The sequence below is a fragment of the Ammodytes marinus genome (assembly GCF_949987685.1).
Source record: "Ammodytes marinus genome assembly, chromosome: 12".
Classification (NCBI taxonomy): Eukaryota; Metazoa; Chordata; class Actinopteri; order Uranoscopiformes; family Ammodytidae; genus Ammodytes; species Ammodytes marinus.
In genome coordinates, this window is record NC_137216.1 from 10571857 (window position 1) to 10594198 (window position 22342).

General features: G+C 39.7%; 1 protein-coding gene across 1 annotated transcript; it reads left to right on the plus strand.

Moving 5' to 3' along the window:
- The first annotated feature begins 453 nt into the window (after positions 1-453).
- Positions 454-20147, plus strand: LOC307258298 (actin-related protein 3-like). The gene is made up of 12 exons (XM_080037798.1): positions 454-621; positions 4887-4942; positions 5354-5478; positions 8018-8128; positions 8380-8475; positions 8837-8944; positions 9700-9843; positions 12720-12893; positions 14822-14914; positions 15571-15696; positions 16825-16908; positions 18673-20147. The coding sequence occupies exons 1-12, from the start codon at positions 578-580 to the stop codon at positions 18766-18768; spliced, it is 1257 nt and encodes a 418-aa protein (XP_079893924.1). The 5' UTR covers positions 454-577; the 3' UTR covers positions 18769-20147.
- The last annotated feature ends 2195 nt before the right edge of the window (positions 20148-22342 follow it).

The window sequence follows — 22342 nt, forward strand, 5'->3', positions numbered from 1 at the left end:
TTTACTTTTATTTTCAAGTCCAGTTTCAGTCAGATTAATGCAATCAATTGATTTATCTTATGTAAATGTAGTCGAGGGAAACTGTGTGATTGACAGCTACACAGCCCTGTCTCTGTCTGCTACTGTCACAGAGGCTGCTATACTGTTTTAAAAAAAATTGTTTACACCTAATTACACTCACTCTAATACAATCCACAATTATACTGCAAAAAGCAATTAAAGCTGTATAGCTTGTGTTATGTTAAATGCCTTTATTACAGCATTCTTTTTTGTGTTATGTTTTGTTTTATAATATTAGGAGTTTTACTCCTATGTACCCTTATGTACAATATGTAGGTATAGGAAGCCACTTGTAATTGCTCAGTACACAATAACATATTTTTATTTCGCTCTACCCGGTGTCCGCCATCTTGCCTCTCCTCCCTGGCTGCCAGGAGCCCAGTGCGGAAGTGGAAACGGCAGTGTGCGGGCTCAGGTTTCCGCCTGTGGACGCCTCGCCAGATTCCTCCAGCCGACACAGCGTTACTATCCGCCACATTTAACCGTTTGTGGACAGCAGATACACCGGGGAGGAGACATGGCTGGACGGCTACCGGCGTGCGTTGTCGACTGCGGCACGGGGTAAGAAGCCTTTCAAACGGGACCGCCGCTCACACAGGGCGGGCAGGGGGTTCACCGAGAGAGAGAGAGGCTCAGCACGGTCAGGGACTGTCAGTGTCAGCAGTAGCAACTGGGTGTATACCAGTGTGTATATGCAGAGCTACAAAGCGAGCTAACATGCTAACGAACAGCTAACTGTGACAAAATGTTCCTCTCTCTCCCGAGATAAACCCAGTCAGGTCAATGGAGGTGCTCTGAAGTGTGCGGTAACAGTTCATATTTCGTGTTTGTTGTCGTGCTTGTTAGCTAGTTTCATGTTCAGCTAGTTTTCATCACTGTTTTCTTCCCGTTGAAGGGATTCCGTTGCAAGAACCCAGCTAGTGTTCGCTGTTGTAATGCAGGCTATCCCCCTAACAGCTGCATTCATTCATTTGGAGCTAGCAGGCGATCATTAGCAGGATATAGTCAAGCGTTATGTGTTCATTGACCAGATTTTGCACATTTACATGACCTCACTCCCGAGTGCATTTCATACATAGGCTACAATCACTGTGCTCGTCCTTCTGGTCTTTGAGCAGGCGCACTACCACTTCCTATACAGCCTACACTTCCTCATTCACGCTTTTAAGTCCATATATGGTGGTTTCTCGGCATCCGAGCATGCTTTTCTGATTAACTTCTCTGATTTCTCTTCATTGCCATGCTACCGATTCTTTTCCCAATCGAGTCGTCTCAGTTGAGTTGACCTAATAAGAATCTGCTTTTGCAGCAAATGTTATTCAGACAATAACACAGGGCTAGGTATCTTCTAGGCTCCTCCTGCAGCAGTATTTGTATTGACCATATACTGTATTGATGTGTAAACCTCCTTCCCTGCATTTTGGTATTCGGTATGCTATAGGTTCTTATATCCAAAAAGTAGCCTAAAAACCATTTAAAATATGTTTTAGATGTGTTATCTTTTTTATTTCACTTTATTCACACAACTATTCCCTTTCTAATTTTCAAAGTTATTCCCTTTGATAAAAAAAGTAATGCCTTTTGAGCAATGTAGCCAATGCACATTTGCACCAAATAGCAGCAGTTAGCATCTTCGGTATGTTCTGTGAGATTTGGGGGCTAGCAGTGGTTTGCATTGCTGGCATGTAGAGGCTTGAAGAGTCACTCCTACTCCACACTGCATACCTGCCCACTCATCCCCACTCCTGCCCTCAGGCTGTTAACCACTCTGCTGCTGCTGCTGCTGCTGCTGCTGCTGCTGCTGTTGTGAACCGGGACAGCTAAAGAAAGTACAGCTGAGAATTGGGTTAGCCTGCCTGCGCTACCTACTTTTTTATTTCTGCTCATTAAAGCAGATGGCTTCTGCTCTCTGGCCTGCAGACATGACACATTTGTTCCAATAGCCATGACTATTCACGTGCTGTTGCTTTTCTCTGTAGAAATAAAACGCTTAGTCAAAGGCACGGTTGAGATTTGGGTCAGGATGTGGAAACTTTGACATTGCTGTGTGGCTTTGCAGCTCGGCCAGAGTGTGAACCGGGCCGGCTATTGGCCGATGTTGGAAAGCGTTGAACAACAGCTGTCTCTGAGTCACGCTCATAGTTTCCAAACAGTGACAACTTCACTTCCCTTTTACACATGAGCTTCTAAAGCAGCCCGGATGCTTATCATTGGATTAGACTGCTGCAATGACCATGCAATGAAGGGACCAATGACAGGTCCAGATGTATTTCAATGTAGTTTTCTAGCGTCTGGGTCACCTTGTGTGCAAAACTATAGCACAATTGCACTGTCAAATCAGGGCCTCAGCCACAGCGAAGACATTCTCAGGTGTTGAAACTTAGTGCAGTCAAAGAGTTGGGTGGAGTCATTCTTTATCTGTCTAAGCAAACAGTTGACATTTCATAATAGAAGGCTGCAACCATGTTAAGTGAGGCTCAGTCACCTTGGGCATAAATTAACTTACAAGGTAAAGTAGAACTACATTTTATGCAACAGGCTATTGTACTCTGTTGCCAAAAAGTAGATAATTTAGTAAAGATAGTAGCTTATAAGAATCAACTGAAAATGCTTTACTGCAGCAGTAAAGTGGGTTATTGTGCTCATCTCCAGCTGTCCTCTGCCATAATGTCCACCAACATGTTCTGAGCTAGTCGAGGCAGGCTGAGACCATAAGCTGAGGCAGACAAGCCTGGACTGTTCTGTGGTATGAAGGTGTTCACAGTTAAAGCCAATACACTGTGTTGCTGTCTTGATGAAACAGAGCTGTTGTTATCACTGATTGCCAACCCATGCTTTGTCTCCTTTTCATTCACTTGTCCTTATTTCAAGCAGGAAGAAATGCTTATGGTGCTTGCGGTCGCCTGGCAGGTCACTGTCAGTTCATGTCACAGGAGGCTGACGTTATTAAAACTATTTAAAAAAAGCAGGACGTAAATCTAGATTTGGAGTATCTATCCAGCTGGTAAGCAGACGTGTAGCTGAACACGCACATTTACTGTACACATGTGCTTCCAACTGCATGTTCAGAAGGAAAGTATTTCCTCTTCATTTTTCTCTCGTTCCTAGATAGTAGCAAGGCTAAGTTGTTTATTTGCTGTTTTGGCAGCAATCCCCCACACTGCAATATGAAAGACACTCACTGTTGAGTTCTGTGTCTTAATCTTATTTCTCTGTTTCCTCTCTGTATTTATTCCACACAGCTGATATTGCCTAAATAAACATGACGTGCACTATTCCCTGTGCAATAGGAACACTTTCATCCAGGCAAAATAAACCTTTGGTTGTTCAGGACAGGAAATGTCAAATCTTTCCTAAAGTTGTTCCAGGTTGAATTTAGAAAGTTGTAGATTGTAATCTATGCAAATAAACAAACCAAAGACCTAGGTAGGACGGTTACTAAGCATTATACCTCGTGGTTTAGACTATTTGAGACTATTGCTCTTAACATTCCTAGGTGATTTACTTTAAAGATTTGTGATTTGGCTCTTCCTGCTTCCTTTTTTTTTATAAAGTTGAATTCAATGAGTCACTGTCACTGTCAAGGTCAGGATGTGATGTGGTCACTATGCCCACAGTGCTGTGTCCTCTCTCAGTCCCTTGGGCCCTGTGTGGAGGAAGTAGCCCTGTCTGTGTCTATCCCAGTCAGGCTACATCTGGTTAGCATGTGCCCCACAAAACACCATTTATGCAGAGCGGAGACATGAAGAAGGCTGTCAAGTTTTAAGACTTTGATGCAGAGGGGGATGGTGTGTTCACCGAATGTTGTATGAATGTTGCTTATGTCCCAGTCATCAAGATATTTAGAAACATCTGACATCGATTCATTAGTTCTTAAAGCTGGGGTATGTGATTTCTGATTGGTCAAAGTTAACATGAGCTGTACACTTTTACCAATCAGAGCAAGGCTCCGATTCTCTGTTCTTATTGGCTGTTGGGACTGCCCATTCACTTTGGCACGACTTTGTTGGTGTATAGCGTGTCAGGGAGGGACCAAAGAGAACAACTGGAGCGGTTGAGGTATTTGGATTCGAATCTCTATCCCAACTGCCATTTTCTCCCCAAATCCTCCACCCCAGCTTTAACCTATTTTTTTTTTTAAATTTCGCATAATGTGTTTATTCTGAAAATGAAAAAAACAACAATACAATGTATATAAAACAATTGTACATGCAATATTTGCAGAATATACTGTAAATGCAACGTTTGCTCTTTTGCAAAGTTGAATTAATTTAAGTTTTTTACTTGATGGGGTTGTTAAAATGTGTCTTTGCTGCTACTGGATGTCAACATTTCCTTCAGGATCCATCCATATAGTATCAATCCATCCATCTATATTTATCTATCAATTTTTTATTCATTCATAGACTACAGTATGTGGGTAAGGTTTTGCTTGCATAGGGAAATTGACAGTAAAGAAGTGCAGCAATGTTGAGGTCACAGCTAGTTTTTATATTAAGGATGGTCAGTTTTATGCTGCAGAGTTCTTTCTCGCACCCTTAGACAAATATGAATAGTCTTCCGTTTGTCAATGAGACATGAATGGCTCTTTTAATGGCCTCCGCTCCTATTAACAAACTCCAGAGCTGCCGCTGCTTTTGGCCCCCAACCAACCAACAAAACAGGGATAGCATTGATCCTAACGATTGGCCATAGCTGCCAAACATAATCCTTACTCAAGTAAACTAAACTGTGACGTTGCATTCAAATGTAGAAACGGCAGTGTAGCAGGTGGTTGTTTTTCGTCTCTCTATTCTAATGCAATGTGATGCTTTTTGTCTTTGCAGTTACACCAAACTGGGCTATGCAGGGAACACAGAGCCACAGTTCATCGTTCCATCATGTGAGTATTTCACTGTGCATTGGATTCCCAGCCCAGTAGGGACCATGCAACAAAGACCATGATGCACCTTTTTAATAACACCAAAATGGTGTCCTCTATTGCATCTTACATTTATTTGTCTTTAAAAAAAAATTAAATCCATTCCAACGAGAACTTTTCCTTTTCCTATTCTGTCACTGTACCACATATTATGTCTCAAAGCATCTTTCAAGTCCAACTTTAAAGCTTTTTATTTTTATATGAAGTGCAAAACTATGACGGAGTATAAGGGCCCGTGGGGAAGTTAATTTTAATTTATTTTTTAATTTAATTATTTTAGTTTTCCCTGGACATTGCCCTTATACTCTGTCGTACGAAACAATCATACTAACTTATTTACCAATGTCTATTAATTGTCTATTTCCTGGTCAGGTATCGCCATCAAAGAGTCGGCCAAGGTGGGAGACCAGGCCCAGAGGAGGATGATGAAGGGAGTGGATGACTTGGATTTCTACATCGGAGACGAAGCACTAGACAAGCCCTCATATTCCACTAAGGTACAGTGTACACACACACACACACACACACACACACACACACACACACACACACACACACACACACACACACATGCATGCACGAGCAGCTGGCAAAGCAATTACCATGTGTAATATGTTTCAGTTTCTTCTGAGTGCTGATGTAACTATTCATCCTACATGTAATGCATTTAGCATTCCGTAAAACCAAAAGCTAACATTGTGCTGCAATGGAAGAGAGACTTGACCAGGTGCAAGCAGTGTGGGAATCCAATCTGTCAACTCATTTGCCTTTCAATCTGATAACATTTGAGATTACATTAATGTAGCATGATCAATAACAACATGTACTTGACTGACAATATGGCCCCTTTTTAATGAATGTTACATTCACGTGTTAGTGGTTCAGAAGTTATAACTGTTGTAATTTTTATTTTAATTTGTAGAAACTACAGCAAAATTTGAACATGCCTCATAGAGCATATGGAAAAGAAGAGATTAGATGTAAATAGGACTACCTATGAAACAAGACTAAGTTTAGTATATGTTCTGTGTCTTTGCTGACAGTCTGTTTTCATCAGATGTGATTGTCCTTGCTTATCTGGGACTCCATATTATAATAATATATTTAATAAGCTCAAACATAGCTGCTCAAAGTTCCTCTTACCTCTTGGCAGAAGACCTCTCACATGGCAGTAGACTCATTATAGCACAGGTCAATATCATTAACGATGCCCCAGTAAGCCAGTTAGCTAACCTGCACCACCTCACAACTGTGTCCCAGTTGTGAACCACACATAGGCCACACATAGACCCAAATCAGGCTCGTCGTATTTCTGCGTTGGAAAGCTGCTTCAACAGCGATCATAACGCCCCATGTCGTTGCCACAGTAACCCATGCCGTTTGGACACATCAAATCACATCTGATCTCTTGCAGTTGACCGTGCAGACAGTCGGTGTTAAAAATCTGATTTGAGAAAACATATCAGAATTGCCTGAAGTCTGAACAAGGCCTTAGAAATATTATATTGGTTTGAAGTTTATTTTGAGTTCACACTGAAATAAAATAAAGAACGTCATACATACACAAATGTACACTATTCTCCTACAATGTAAAGCACGTAGTAGAATAGGAAGCACAGCTGGAAGAAATCACATCTAACTGTACGTAGAAAAACCATGTTCAATAGGGTTCCCATTTTGTCATTTCCTGTTGGTATAAAACAATTAAATATATTGACTTCTTGTATATTAACTGAAAAGAGCACACTTTAATACAACCAGTATGACATATGGCGGGGCATTTGGACACTCTCAAAGCAATATGACCTAGGGCTGGCCCGAATTATTCGAATATCCGAGTATTCGTTTGTTAAATTAGTATTCGGAGCTCAATTCAGTATTCGGGATATTCGTCTTTTTTTTTTTTTGTTTGTTGCAAAGGCAGCTCAAACTGCAGTATATTTTGTCAGCAAATAATATTTGGATATACAAGTTATAAAACAATTGTAAAATACAAATTAGACGTTCATTTAAAATATATTATCGAATTATTTGAACTTTGACCTAGTTGGCCGCTGCCCTTTCAAAGTGCAACCGGTGATATCAGCTGTAGTAGGCTACGTGATATTACCAGAGTGAGGCAAACTAAAAGCGGCACCAAGCGCAGGAGGGAGAAAGAGATGGAGGAACAATAGATTGTGTTCCTAATAACTCTATAGGCTACCACAGCATTAGCGCGATTTCGGAAGGAAATGTAATGCTTGACGTAATGCTAACGTTAGCTTAGCTCAGCTGTTTGTTTACATTCAGCCATGCTATTCAGCCATCATCAACCGTGACTTGCTTGCATCATGGGAATAGGCAGTCAATAATGGATATAATATGGACACAAAAGACTATCAATATTGGATCTTTGTATGGATTTATAAATCGCCGAAAAGATGCACGTTCCTGGATGAATTGATAAGCTCCTGTATGGGTTACGATGGTGCAGAGGACAGCTGATTTGGAACGGAAAAACAGCTGTTTGCCTCCACGGGGAAAAAGTAAGGAACTCCGACTTTACTACCGTTCGAAAGTTATTAAAGCATCAACAAACTACGTAGCTTGCTGTCTCGGCTCACACACTCGGTTTCAGTGAGTACATTGGCATTATTAATGTTGGTTTGATGGTGTGTTTTTCTGGAACAAATATCCGAATATTCGCTCGGAAAAACCAACGAATACTCGGAAGCCTGAAAAATGGCATTCGGGCCAGCCCTATATGACCAGGATAATTGTTTCAAGTGACACCTCTGTTTGAATGAAGTTCAAATGTTCACCGTAAGACAATTCAATTTAAGGAGTTAAAAGTCCAAATAGACAATGTTCCACATGTTGTAGAGTGAAAAAGCCTCGGCACACTTACCTACAAACAGTTAATTAACGGTCCTATGTTGATGGACCTGTTGTCAGAATTCATTATAGAAGAACTGTAATCCCACCAAAATATAGAGGTGAAGAATGAGAAGTCCCATGATGCAGTGTTGTAATGAGCTTAAACCCTTGTGCTTACAGTGGCCAATCCGCCATGGGATAGTGGAGGACTGGGACCTGATGGAGCGCTTCATGGAGCAGATCATCTTCAAGTACCTGAGGGCCGAGCCTGAGGACCACTACTTCCTCCTGGTAAGAGGCACACAAATCTTATTTATCAGCCTGTTTCCCATGGATGTAAAATCAAATAGCTGCTTTCTTCTCTCTGTTGTGACATTCAGGCTCATTGTCCAAGGGCTAGTGAACTACAAACTGACCAAGCATCTGTAGCTCCATTTATATATATATATATTATTTTGTAATGGGGTAATTATTTGAAGTTTTGAATATGTTGCATAATAACTGTACTATCTGTGTTTGTTCCATTTCTTCTCCGTGTGCAGACAGAGCCTCCTCTGAACACACCAGAAAACAGAGAGTACACAGCCGAGATCATGTTCGAGTCCTTCAACGTTCCAGGGCTGTACATCGCTGTGCAGGTGAGTCATGCTGCGTTAGTCTAGTGTGTGTGTGTATGGATTGAAATATCTTTGACACCTTTTAGTTTAGTTTATCAATTTATATGTCAGGAACCATGTAGAAAAATAAAATTTATTTCACAGAGAAAAGATGCTCTGTACCAGATAATAGCAGTTTGAGAATTTCCATCTGCAGTCCCTGTAAAGGTCAACGCAGAATACATTACTATACAAACAAAAAAAATACAGATAGATATTTCCCTTACCTTTCTATAATTCCTTTTCCTAAAGCGCACTCAAAAAGTCAGATTGTACAATGGATCACTTAGAAGGCTGCTTGTTAATGTGTGCAGTAGTACATAACAATATGTGTGTGTTCCAGGCTGTGCTGGCTCTAGCAGCCTCTTGGACGTCCAGACAGGTGGGAGAGAGGACGCTGACAGGCACAGTCATCGACAGTGGAGACGGTGTCACCCATGTCATTCCTGTGGTGAGTTTTCACTTTGAAAAGACAAGGCTCCCTCACACACATACACACTTTATAGTCTAACATTTATGTGTACGCTCGTCTGGCCATTCACCGGTTAGGTTTTTTTTTTACTTAAAGGAAAACTATTGTGAAACCTATGCATTGTTAAGCCTACTATTTATTCACCATAGGGATTGTGTAAACTGCACTTCCTTTGGCAACCCTACTGTTGTAGTTTCTGGTATGTAAACAAAGGGGGGCCACCGTATCAGGCAACATACCAGTTTACAGAGCCTAGGCTGTGTATTAACACTTCAGCACACACACAGTACAGGTAGTGGATTATGATCATTTTCACTGATTTCTAAAAAAAAAAGTGATTTTGACAACAATAATCATTCTCTAGAATTGCTGACTCTTCCTTTTTAAGGTTTAAATGTGGTACAGAATGAAGAATTTTCCCCCTTTGAAATCTATTTTTCCACCTGTGTGCTTGCACAGTAACAGGATAGTGTTGATGTTAACAGAAGGCCCTGGTGTTTCAGAGACTGGAAAGAATGACTGAGGAAATGTGCTTGCAGAATGTATTTAGAGACTTTGTGACTGAATCAGCATGTGTCTGTAGCCACCGCTGGACATGCAGGCCAAACAAAACACCATAGGGATGTGGTAAAGGCCTCATAATCAGCAGATCAGATGGAAAAACTGCAAACTAACAGACCCAACCTGTGTTTCTCTCCTGTCTGTCTGTCTGTCTGTCTGTCTGTCTGTCCCAGGCTGAAGGCTATGTGATTGGCAGCTGTATAAAGCACATTCCCATCGCCGGGCGGGACATCACCTACTTCACCCAGCAGCTTCTGAGGGAGAGGGAGGTGGGCATCCCCCCGGAGCAGTCTCTGGAGACGGCCAAGGCAGTCAAGGTTGGTCCAAAAGCTACTGTTATGTATCAGCTACCTTCACTGTGTTGAGAAGGCAGTGTTGATGAGGGCCTTTTTTATTTGATTTTACAGAGATCAAAGACACACACACACACACACACACACACACACACACACACACACACACACACACACACACACATCTGAAATGTGTGAATGTTGACCTCTTTGGGTGTAGACTTGCAGCATAACATATGTGGCGTGGGTGACCCCTGAGTTTAACTAGGCTCTACAGACGGGCTTTAGGTTGTCATGATCACCGAGGTTTGGCACTTTAAACGTCAAACAGCTGTATATCTCAAGGTTACATGCACACATTCCTGAAGGGTAAACAGGAGGCTAGGATGAAGAAAGCAGACAAAAGTACATCAGCGACTATCACCAAAATCAGGCTATTTTGTTGTTTTAAGTTTGTTTGTTTGTAACCTTTATTTAACCTCGAGAGATCAATTGAGGGGTGACCCTCTTTTACAATGACGTCGAGTACAGATACACAATATACAATGAGAATACATAACAAGTTTACACACACACACACACACACACACACACACACACACACACACAGACAACAACAATTTAAAACATTCAGATCAATTGAATGAAATAAATAATAGCCTAATTAAAACAGTTACAAGTGTGGAGGGGTTGAAGTCAGTGAAATGGTTGTCATAGGAATACTATACTAGTATGAATATTATTTATTGCATCATGTGCCCATGTGGACGCTGAGACGCTGCCGAAATATACATTTGCTGTGAAACATTTGTTAAAAACAAAATGAAACTTTTTAACTAACATTGCAAACTAAGAGCCTTGTTTCCCTTCCTATGACAAAGCTAAGGTTTTCTATCATCATCCATCCAGAAAAACTCATCAGAAAACTTTTTTCACTGGAGATTTTAGCTCTTAAACCATCATTTAGTGAACAATAAAACACCTACTAAAACAAAGGAAACCCTTCAACCTACTTGTTCGAATAGCTGTAAGATGGAATAATTGTAACTTAATTTTTGGGCACTAGATGGCACTGTTGGTCTGTCTTCTCCATTCAGCTGGTGTCCTTCAAAAACCCACTGCATTGGTATTGCTTTGTTTGTTTAGTGTCTGATAATTAACATTAGAGCTGCAACGATTAATCGAGGAATCGATTATTAAAATAATTGCCAACTATTTTGATAATCAATTAATCGTTTAGAGTAATTTTTTAATAAAAAATGTCCAAATTTTCTGATTTCAGCTTCTCAAATGTGAATATTTTCTGGTTTCTTTAATCCTATTATGACAGTAAACTGAAATATCTGTGTGTGTTGGACATTACAATACATTTGAGGACGTCAACATGGGCTTTGGAAAATATATCAACATTTTTCACCCTGTTCTTACATTTTACGGACCAAAACACTAATCGGTTATCAAAATAATCGTTAGTTGCAGCCCTAATTAACATTGGTCCCCACAGTAATGTGCGCGCACACACACACACACACACACTCACACTCACACATAGCGGCACACACTAAGGAAGATGAAGCTTTGTGTCTGCAAACCTGCGTTTACCAAAATAATTTTTCCAGGTCATAAACAAACATGACTTTATGTAAATGTAATTTCCTTTATGGTGTCTCCTTTTGTCAGTCACCACATTTTATTGATTCACCTCAATTCTCCACTGTTCCCCCATGTTTATTAAATAGCTTGTTATCCAAGACTTTGTTTCTCAATGTCAAGGACCAGTCTTCATTAGCCAGAGAAGGACAAACAACAAGTAATGTGAATTCCAATGATTAGCATTAGCATGGAAGCGCGTTGTGCATATTGACAGTCGTGTCTAGCAATGTTCATTCCACTGCAGAATGGGCCTGCAATTCAAACTTAATGACATCTCCTCTGAGCACAGTATACTGCTATGTTCTGTTCATTCATATTCACTGTTACACAAGCAAAAATCTATTTCCAGATAGAACCCTGCTCTCTCATTATCACTTTTGTATTGGAACAAAATGTTCTATGAAAAAGACATTTGTAGGTTGTTTTTTTTTCTCTGCTTGATTCAAATTAAAATGGATAAAGACTGTTCTCTACTTCACAAACTATTAAGGATTCTCACACAGTTGGGGGTAGAAGGAAAATTGCTTGAAAATGCCAGTCGAGATAGAATTTTTATATCACACTTTCATTTCCAAAACCACATGCTATACCACATGTGAATGCTCTGGTTGAACATTACACACATTCCAGTGAGAAATGGCGGCTACACTGAACACAAATATAAACGCAACACTTTTACTTCTGCTCCAGTTTATTCATGAGCTGAAATGAAAGATCAAAGACTTTTTCTATGTACACAAAATACCTATTTCTCTCACATTTAGGTCACAAAATTATTTAAAATCTGTGTGAGTGAGTTCTTCTCCTTTGCTGAGATAATCCATCCACCTGACAGGTGTGACATATCAAGATGCTGTTAAGACAGCATACTTAAACACATATGGGAACACAATTTCAGAGTAAATGGCCTTTTTGTGTACATAGAAAAATCCTTAAGAAATTTGATTTCAGCTCATGAGGAATTTGAGCAAAAACAAGTGTTGCGTTTATATTTGTTGCGTGTGGTATAAGTGAATATACCAGTCACGTGACATCCAAACTTGTTATGCAGATGACTGCAGTCTAAACAGACACAGCTTCACTCATAAGGATCTATCAACTAAGCACTGAGGCTTTTCTTCTTTAGATCATTTCCAAATATTCCTCCCTTGACCGTTTGTGATTTGTACAGTTCAGTACCAACTCCTTTAGTGCTATACTTGAGCTGATTATACAACTTTCCTCTCTCTCCCCCCCTCTTCCACCAGGAGCGCTACAGCTACGTGTGCCCGGATCTAGTCAAAGAGTTCAACAAGTACGACACGGACGGCTCCAAGTGGATCAAGCAGTACACCGGCATCAACTCCATCAGCAAGAAGGAGTTCACCATCGACGTGGGCTACGAGCGCTTCCTGGGACCAGAGATCTTCTTCCACCCAGAGGTTTGCCACTGCACACTTTACCATTGTACACACACACTACAAACACTTGCTCTTAAAGAAGCACATATGGAACACATTTTGGTTAAGGCGAAACACTCCATGTAAGGACATTAGACTTCCATGTTCTATAGCAGTGGTTCTCAACCGGTGGGGCGCGGACACTCTACCGGGGGGGCGCGAGGGGAATGAAAAAAAAAGAAAAAAAAAATCTTATTTATTTTTTATTTTTTTGTAATTTAAATTTTTTTCCTGATATGTAGCCTAGTTCAGAGATGATATATATTTTTGTTTAGGTAGTTGCCAAGTTCATCACACAAACACTCCAATCCACTGATATGAGATCAGTTTGCAATTTTCAAGTACTGAATTAATGGTAGGACTGTGGCCACTAGAACTGTTATCTGGTCAGCAAAGGTCTTGAAAACAGCATAAGTGTGCTTGTGACATGCGTGCCACCCATGCATGTGTATGGGCACGTGTCCCAGCAGATTTTTGAAATCTGAATAAAAAAATTTAAGTTTGTAGTTAGCAAGTGTAACATGTTCTTAGGGCAGAATTTCATAAATAAAGGTTTATTTTTTTAGCAAGATATTTGGTCAAAAGCTAGTTGTCATCCGTCCCTCTGTCCAGTTGGCATCTGGCTGCTAGCAAGTTATGTTGTCTTGCTAATTTTACTATTCATCTGAACTGAAATAAATATTGACTTTTTCCTTTATTATCTTCGCCAGAATGCACCAGAATGCTTAGATTACATGTTAAAAACACAAAAAAATCTTCTGGGGGGGATGCCCCCAGACCCTCCTTCAGGGGTTTAGTTTTCTGACAAACATTACAATGGATACTAACATGATTTGGGCATTTGGGATTATAAATCATCTTTGAATTGGTTGTACAGCATATCACATGCTATTCATTCAGGGGTGCGATGGCCACCCCACTCTAGCTCTGTGGCCCACCTTGGCCACCCCCAGTCAACATTTCCTGGAATCGCCACTGAGACACACACAACTCCGCGTTCAGGCTGCACAGCACATTAATCGCAGGTAGCATTTTGAGCTAAATCTGGCCACTTTCCAAATCCAAGACTCAATAGTTGAAACAATTTCTGAACTGGGTTGTCAGACAGCAGTGTTTCCCATTGATCATAGACTTTGTTTTGTGAAGCTTTTTCATAACAGGTATACCTATTGTAGAATTTATTCTGTGTATGTTCTATTTAGGCTACTATTTTCTTCTCTTCTAAGGAGATTTAAAAAAAAAACATTTCCTCAGTGTCTCATTGATACAATCTCATAATAGCTTTTAAAGTGCACCAGAATTTAACGTTAAAATATAAGAAATTTCCGGACCCCAACCCTAAACCCAATATTCAACTCAAAGGTGTGCCACTGGCCTAGCCCTTGTGATAATAACAATAACAGATTATCTATCTATCTATCTATCTATCCATCTATCCATCTATCCATCTATCCATCTATCCATCTATCCATCTATCCATCTATCCATCTATCTATCTATCTATCTATCTATCTATCTATCTATCTATCTATCTATCTATCTATCTATCTATCTATCTATCTGTGTAGGGTGGTGTGTGTGTGTGTGGGGGGGGGGGTTGTCAGGGTCGGTGGGGGGGCCCAACTGCAATGACCCAGCTTTGGGGGGGCCCAGCTTGCAGAAGGTTGAGAACCCCTGTTCTATAGCATGGCTTTAATTTATACTAGTATAAATCACGAATGAAAGGTATTAGCTATATCAGATCAGACTGACGATTAGATTCCTCAAGCATTTCACAAGGTAGCCTATACATTATTACAATTTTTCCCGAATGTCAACTAAAACTGGTTCAGACTTTTAAAAAAACACGTCTGTGTTCCTCTATTAACACAGTATAACATGTATTCTTCTTTGTTCACCTGTGAACCCAGTTTGCCAACCCTGACTTCACCCAGCCCATCTCTGAAGTAGTGGACGAGGTCATCCAGAACTGCCCTATTGATGTCAGGCGTCCTCTCTACAAGGTAAGCTGACAGAAACCAGTGTGTTGATTGAGATATTTTATTCTCAAATCTTTAGCACCATTCAAAAAGATCTCTACCTGAAGTGATCACAGGGAATGTTCCATAGCATTCAGCCCTACATTGATTCAAAGCTTGTACTGTATGTGTGAGTGACAGGGTTCCCACGCTCATGAAATTCCTGGAAAAATTAAAACAACATATAAAAAAAAATCCTGGCCTGGAAATGGTTTGGAATGAATTAAATGTTTTGGAAAAGTTTCTAATTTAGACTGCGTAATTGAGCCATACGATTGCGGAACAGGTTTACCTTGGAAATTGGAACCTATGGAAATTTGGTAAAATGTCAAAGGAAAAATCATGGAAAAGCTTTTGAAGATTCATTGGTAAAACATGTGTGGGAACCCTGGAGTGCTGATTAGCTCCGTCTGTCTCTGGTAATGGGTCGGGTAGGGCTGGGTATCAGAGTATTGACTCATACTGATAAAATTGAGTAGAATGGAGTGACTGAGTGAGATGGATGTCACTGAGGTTTATCAAGGTTTATTTTCCAATCCCAGTTCCAATGCCAGCAGCACAGTGGCCTGTTTTCCCCAGATCGGTTTCACTTCACTTTAGTTGAGTGTGTCTCATTCTAAAGCCTTGATCCCCGTCAACAGAACGTAGTGCTCTCCGGAGGCTCCACCATGTTCAGGGACTTTGGGCGCCGTCTGCAGAGAGACTTGAAGAGGAGTGTGGACGCACGCCTCAAGATGAGTGAGGAGCTGAGTGGAGGCAAGCTCAAGGTGAGAGCAAGACATTAATTTATATACACACACACACAGCACAGATCAATACTGCTCCACAAAACACTATCACTGTGTGAGAAAAAGATGTGCCTTTAAACGTTATGTCCTTTTCCATTAACAATCATTGTTGCTACAGATGAGTATCGAATGGCCATTAGTTGATTTCTACTGGAAATGTATGAGCTATAAAGCTAATGGGGTCTACACATCTACAATAGAAATGTTTCACCTTCAGGAGAAATGTGTATAGTAAGGCTGTGTATTGACAAGGACTTCACAATATGCATCACAATATGGCTCACGATATGATATATCACAATACATTGCGATACAATGTATATTGCGATATATTGTGATATTCCACATAGTTCAATGAAAATATAAAAACAGGGCTGACATACAAGTTGCTGTGTATAATCTGGGTGATCACATCACATTATATTGATAAGTAAGTGCAAACTTTAATTCAAATTCAAAACCCTCTAATTCGAGGCAACTTGCTGCATTGTGATATCTACATGAGCGAAATTTGTAATTCACAACCCGTTTAAAACCTGGATTTTGTATCTTTAAAATATCTCTACTGGAGCTGACTATACGATACAGATATCACGTAAACAAATATCATGATATATTGTTGTATCGCTAGTTTAGCACAGCTCAAGTGTATAGTCACTTCAGTCTCTCCTGCCTCCAAGCTGTGAAGGCATTCAGCCTGGGATTGATCTTGATGAGATGTTAAATGTCATGTGGCCGACGGCTGAGTTGACTGGCATCTGTAGATCCTCCTCAGGCATGCTAGTAGGAACACATGGTGAATGTAGCTCTGCCAGGTCCACATAATACAGAGAATAGTGAGTGGAGGTAGGAGTGGAAATTGTCCCAAAATATTTCGGACATGGACAAAAACTATTTCAGGGATTTAGTCATGCCTCGGTATGGAGGTAAACAAAATATGTTTGAAGATAATATATATTCTTGGCGGTGCACACATGCGGCACAGTTGCTCTCCAGTACAAATAAGAGTAGCACCCCTGCATGTCATCCATTTACTGTTGCATCTCATACTGTTGCTACAGAGGAGTTTACGTTTGACTGACTTTTCTCTCTGTCCTCCCTCCTCAGCCCAAACCAATCGACGTCCAGGTTATCACTCATCATATGCAGAGATATGCAGTGTGGTTTGGTGGATCTATGTTAGCATCAACTGTAAGTATTTCAGACATGCTGCTACGCTACTTTATCAACATATACTGGTTTAACTTTACATCTACCTTTTACATTCACCAACACTACGGCTTCCATCTTGTTTCATTGAAGAGCATGCAGTTCTTTTGTTCAATGGTATTTATTGAGTCGTTTATTTTAGTTCTACGGATGGTGGCGGTACTTTCTCATTCCCTTTCCTCTTCCACAAGTTATTTGTGTGAGTCAAGCTGATAATCTAACCGGCAGGAAGAATGACTGGGAGCGGAAGTTTGTGACGCTTGATTCACAAAAGGCTAATTAATGGTAGAATGGAATGGAATTATTCCCTGATAAGAATAATTGCTTTTTTGTTGAATGTCTCAGGTGTCTCAGTTCAAGAAGACTTAAAGCTCTATGTTCAAAGCTTCCGAAATAGAACTATTTAGAGAATTTAGTTCATCGTCATCTGAGAGGTTTCATTTTTAGATAATTCCACCAAAATGTTTCAACGTCGACAGTTAGCATTCATGAAATTTTCATACAATTAACCATAATATTATTATCAACTCCATATCACCACCTGTTACAAAACAGTTTGATTTTATAATAGACCAAATTAAATCACAAGTAGCCATGTGGTAATCAATAATCTGACCACGTCAAAGGGATTTTGACATTTTTACTTTTTTAGTTTCTCTAAGAAAGACATAAAATATTCCTTAAGCGTCAATTCTGTGTGTGGACCGGCCCCATTGTAACATATTAATGACAGGGGCACATAGGGTTTTGTTAACAGTTTTAATAATAAAGACAGCACCATTTAGAATCGAATTGACCAAGTTTGACATTTGCTTCTAAACGGTTCAAAGTTCTTCAGCTAAATAGCTAATCAGCTATTATTGAGCCTGTGTACTGACTGTAGTGATACACTTCTCCCTGGTGGATATATGTGTGGTGGCTCATTCAGAGCACAAATGTGCCAGTAAAGAGTGCAGTGCATGGATCCATGCTTGTAGGTAAGAAGGAGACACTTTGAATCACGCCTACGAGTGACTTCATCGCCATGGCAACAGCAGCCAAAGATTATCATTGATTTATTGATTGATTTTTTTTCAAGGACAGTGCCCACTGTGAGCCAGAGTTAGCCTTTGGGAATAGTTAGGCAACCTAAAACGAGAGAAATGGCTTGAATATATGACAAAGATAAAAAAAAACTACATAGGTGACTCCGGAGATACAGTAAGACATAATAAGGACAGATTCACAGACAAATGTAAATGCAGCGTACATAAAACATTATTGTAAAGTGAACCGATTAGAGACGAACAAATGTTGCATTTTGAGACACCGTAATAAACATTATTTCACAGAAACAAATGTTCACGTAGCATTGAGAATATCATGTAAAGAAATAAGTGAAATGGGAATTCAAAATGATTTAGAAAAACACTTCTGGAACCAGCACTGCCTCCCACTTGGAAACTCTTTTATATGTCAATTTCTCCCTTTTGGATGCTTGTTGTTTTTACCAAGAAAAACATCCAATTACAGTTTCATTTTGACTTTGCTAAAGCACCTGCCATCTGCTAGATCTGAGAGAAAGGCCCAGGGCCCTTTGGTGCAAAGAAAGTGCTACTTCTCCCAGCAGTAGCTAAACATTTAAATACAATCAACGGCAACAAAGAAAACAACAGCGCCTGCACAACATAGATATGCAAAAAAATTTTTTTATTTTTTTTACAGTTCTTATATACTGACCTTGATCTTCATATGTTCTCTCCACAGCCTGAGTTCTACCAGGTTTGCCACACCAAGAAGGACTACGAAGAGATCGGGCCGAGCATCTGTCGCCACAACCCCGTCTTTGGAGTCATGTCTTAACTGTGGAGTGGGAGGAGAGGGGTGGGGAGGACGCTGGTGCTTGTGTGCTTTTTACATTACTAGTTCAGCTATGGAAGTGTGGGACCACAAGGCATTCCACAATATAAAGAGAAAAAGAGAGGTCAGACCAAACACAGACCACATGGAACATTTGTCCGGAATGTTCCTTTTCTTTCTTTCTTTTTCTTCTTTTCTTTCTGTGTTTTTTTGTTTTTCTCTGGCGGCGTATTGATGAAACTAGGGTAATAATACTAAAAAGAAAGATGTGTATCTCGTTATGACGTGATATGTATCAAGTTAAAATGTGACGCTATCGCATGTTAATGAGATACCGATTGATCTCATAATCACGAGATAAAGACGCATCACATCATAACTTAATCGGAACGTGAGATCTTAAATCGCTAAGACGTCCGGTCTTGAACGGAGTGGCGCTTGGCATGGAAACAGGGAAAAACAAGGCGCACAATACATACTTCTCCAAAATGTCACGCTTTGACAAAACTATAAAGTGCCAAGTTTCTATCACGTGTATAAACTCTTCTTATAACGAGATCAATCCTTTTTTATTATATTTTCCTAGTGGCATCAATACGCTGCCATAGATTTTTTTAATTCTTTTTTTTTTTCAAGATGAGGGAAAATGGATTGTATACATGAATAAAAAAAAAAAAAAAGCATTTCTGGATCTGTTGAGCAACACGCTGTGAGTGATGATGGTTCAGGTTATTATGATGATAAAGATGGTCTTGGTTAAAGGCATAGGATTATGACAGAAACATTAATAGTGATTTCCTGACACCAGAACATATTATTTATCTTTTATAAAAATGAGTCCAGGCCGCTGACTCGCCACATCATTGACAAGTTTAGAACATATTATTGTCTCCTTTTTATTTTCCAGTTCCCAATGCACTCGTCTGTGTATCAACGTAAGAGCTTGTTTATATTTCATACTAAAGTTTTTTATATGTAAAATCAGGGGTAAAAAAAGATTTAATGCATACCAGAATCAGCAAGAGACTGTTTGAACCCACGATGCAGCTTTGATATACGCAGTATTTCCTCCTATTGTTTCCCCTATGCGTGTTTCTTCTGCTGTCTCGACCCTTTGATTCTCCATTCAGTGTATTTTAGAATCCACATCTGCCACACTTGTCAGGAGTCCACCTCTGGAACGCAGTGAGAGAAAAGAGCGAGAGAGAGAGGACTTATGAGGTCATAAAGATGAAAGTGAATTAGAACGACTTGTCAGACCAGTATTGTTTTAGACTAGAATTTTTTTTTTTATTGTTAAATGCCAAATTATAAAAAAAATTATGGAATTTGTGTATTTAATGCCTTGCAACATTCCAATAAAGGCTGATATCTGTTTCTAAGTGCTGGAGTCTTGGTCTTTACGTTTTATCTAATTTCTTAATAATATAGGCTACTATCTATCTAATAATTGTAAGAAAGAAATACAAAATTCTCACATTTGAAAAGTTGAAACAAGAAAATGTTTGTGTTTTTTTTCTTGATAAACTGTTTAAAGGTTAGGCCGCTTCCATGTGGATTTTAAGGAATAATGAGGTCATTAGTCTAGACTCTTCCAGTGCAACATCAAGACATTTTTGACTTGACACCATTCTATTCATTCATTTAACTGATAAATTATATTTCCTTCCACTTGTGTCTCCCTAATTGAAGATCTAGGGGTGTCCGTCTGAAATAACAATCAAGTTATACCTGACAGTGGACTGTATTAAAATGCAGTTCCTATTGTGAGCACCAGGTGTCACTATTGCTTAAGGGATTTTGAATAAGAGGAAGGTGGGTGATGTGAGGAGGACTGTGCATGAGTAATCAGAAGGAGTTTCAGGCTGTGCTGTTTTAAAATGTAATCCAAATGTACTTTGGCTAGTGGGGCAGTCCTAAATCAACTCCTTCCTATGGGACATGTATAACGCGCCTCTATTTTATTTTATTATATTGTTTTTGTGCAGAACATCTCGTACAGAAGAGCATTAGGGCCAAGGGAGAGAATTTTTTTTTATGCACTTCAAGAAACAAGTCAAAATGTCAAGAGTAAAGTGTAACTATAATGTGTAGAACATGTTCGATAGTTCATGAATGCTGGAAATATGTCGACATATTTCAACAGCCAGGATCAAAAGCAAAACGTTAGGCTATTAAAACACAAACGATGCATCTTTACTATCGTCATAAGGCAGACAATGGGCTACAACCTCATTTTTACTGAAAGCAAACGTCTTTTAAGCTCCACTAATAACATTGCTCTCAACTGATGTGAGACGAGAGCACAGGGATCGTCTACAAAGGGAAACGCAGAAGAGAAAAATATGCGATGCATTTGTTATGATACAGTGCAGTGCAGTTATTGGTGGATCTTAGAGGACGTATGGTTTCTGTAAAAATGAGGTTGTAGCAAAGATGCATCATTGCTGTTTTAATAACGTTTTGCTTATGATTTCTATGATTATTGATCCCGTAAACTTAAATCTGTTCACATCTTTCCAACTTTACCGCAGTCTTTTCTTGACATTCTATTGCTACTTTATTACCAACATTTTGACTTTATTCTCAAAGTGCATAATAGAAAAGAAAACTTCCTCCTCTCATTTTTTCCCTCTTCCGTGGCCCTAATACTTTTCCGTACATTTGTGACACATGGTGTGATTTTGTGTACGATACTACACTCCTCTTTGAAGCAATTTACCGTTTGAATTATTGACTCCACTCTATAATGTCATGAAATCCATACAATATTAGGTGAAAAATATTTTGATCTATGGTTAATAGTCAATATGTTTAGGGTGCAGAATTTTGTCCCATTATTGACCCAGTTATTACATTTTGTGCAGAGGAATGGTTGACAGACTGAGTGCAGCTTGAAGAGAAGGAGCTGCCACCACCACAGCTGTCTGTACAGGCTGGCCATGATGTGAAAACTGGTTGAAAAGCTCCCGGTGCCTCTGGGGGATTCTGAGCCCAGCTTCCTGCTTACTGCCACAACTGGAGCTATAGATGAAGGAGGGTTTCTCTCGAGTGCACATATCCGCACTGTCTCAGTAAATAAGATGATATGAAAGATATGGAGGCATCACCACAATGAATTTCAAACTTGTTGTGTGACAGTATAACTAACTACAGAAGAGTATTAGGGACATGGGAGAGAAAGAAAAAGAGAGGAGGAAAAAAAATCATTATGCACTTGACTAAAGTCAAAGTGTCTAGAATAAAGTGTAAATATAATTTTGTGAATAAAGTCGAGGGTTCAAGACTGTGGTAAAGTTGTATAGATATTGACCCAGTTTGTAATTCCTGGATCAATAACTCACAAGCAAGATGTTATTAAAACACAAACGATGCATCTTTAATATTGTCAAAAGGCAGACCTAATTTTTTAACTGAGACTTTCTCTAAGCTCCACTAATAACTGCACTGTGTCAGAGTGAAGGGAATTGAATGATTTTTTGCTTATGTTTTTGATGCCAGAAGTTGAAATCTCTTCGACAATTTGCAACTATACCGGCGTAGTCCAACTTTGGAGTTTTTTTCTTGAAGCGCATTT

Excerpts from the sequence above, each read along its gene's own strand:
- LOC307258298 (XM_080037798.1), top strand. The coding sequence starts at position 578 with ATGGCTGGACGGCTACCGGCGTGCGTTGTCGACTGCGGCACGGG. Across the intron at positions 5,479-8,017 it reads AGCCCTCATATTCCACTAAG|TGGCCAATCCGCCATGGGAT; the intron begins GTACAGTGTACA and ends TTGTGCTTACAG. Across the intron at positions 12,894-14,821 it reads AGATCTTCTTCCACCCAGAG|TTTGCCAACCCTGACTTCAC; the intron begins GTTTGCCACTGC and ends CTGTGAACCCAG.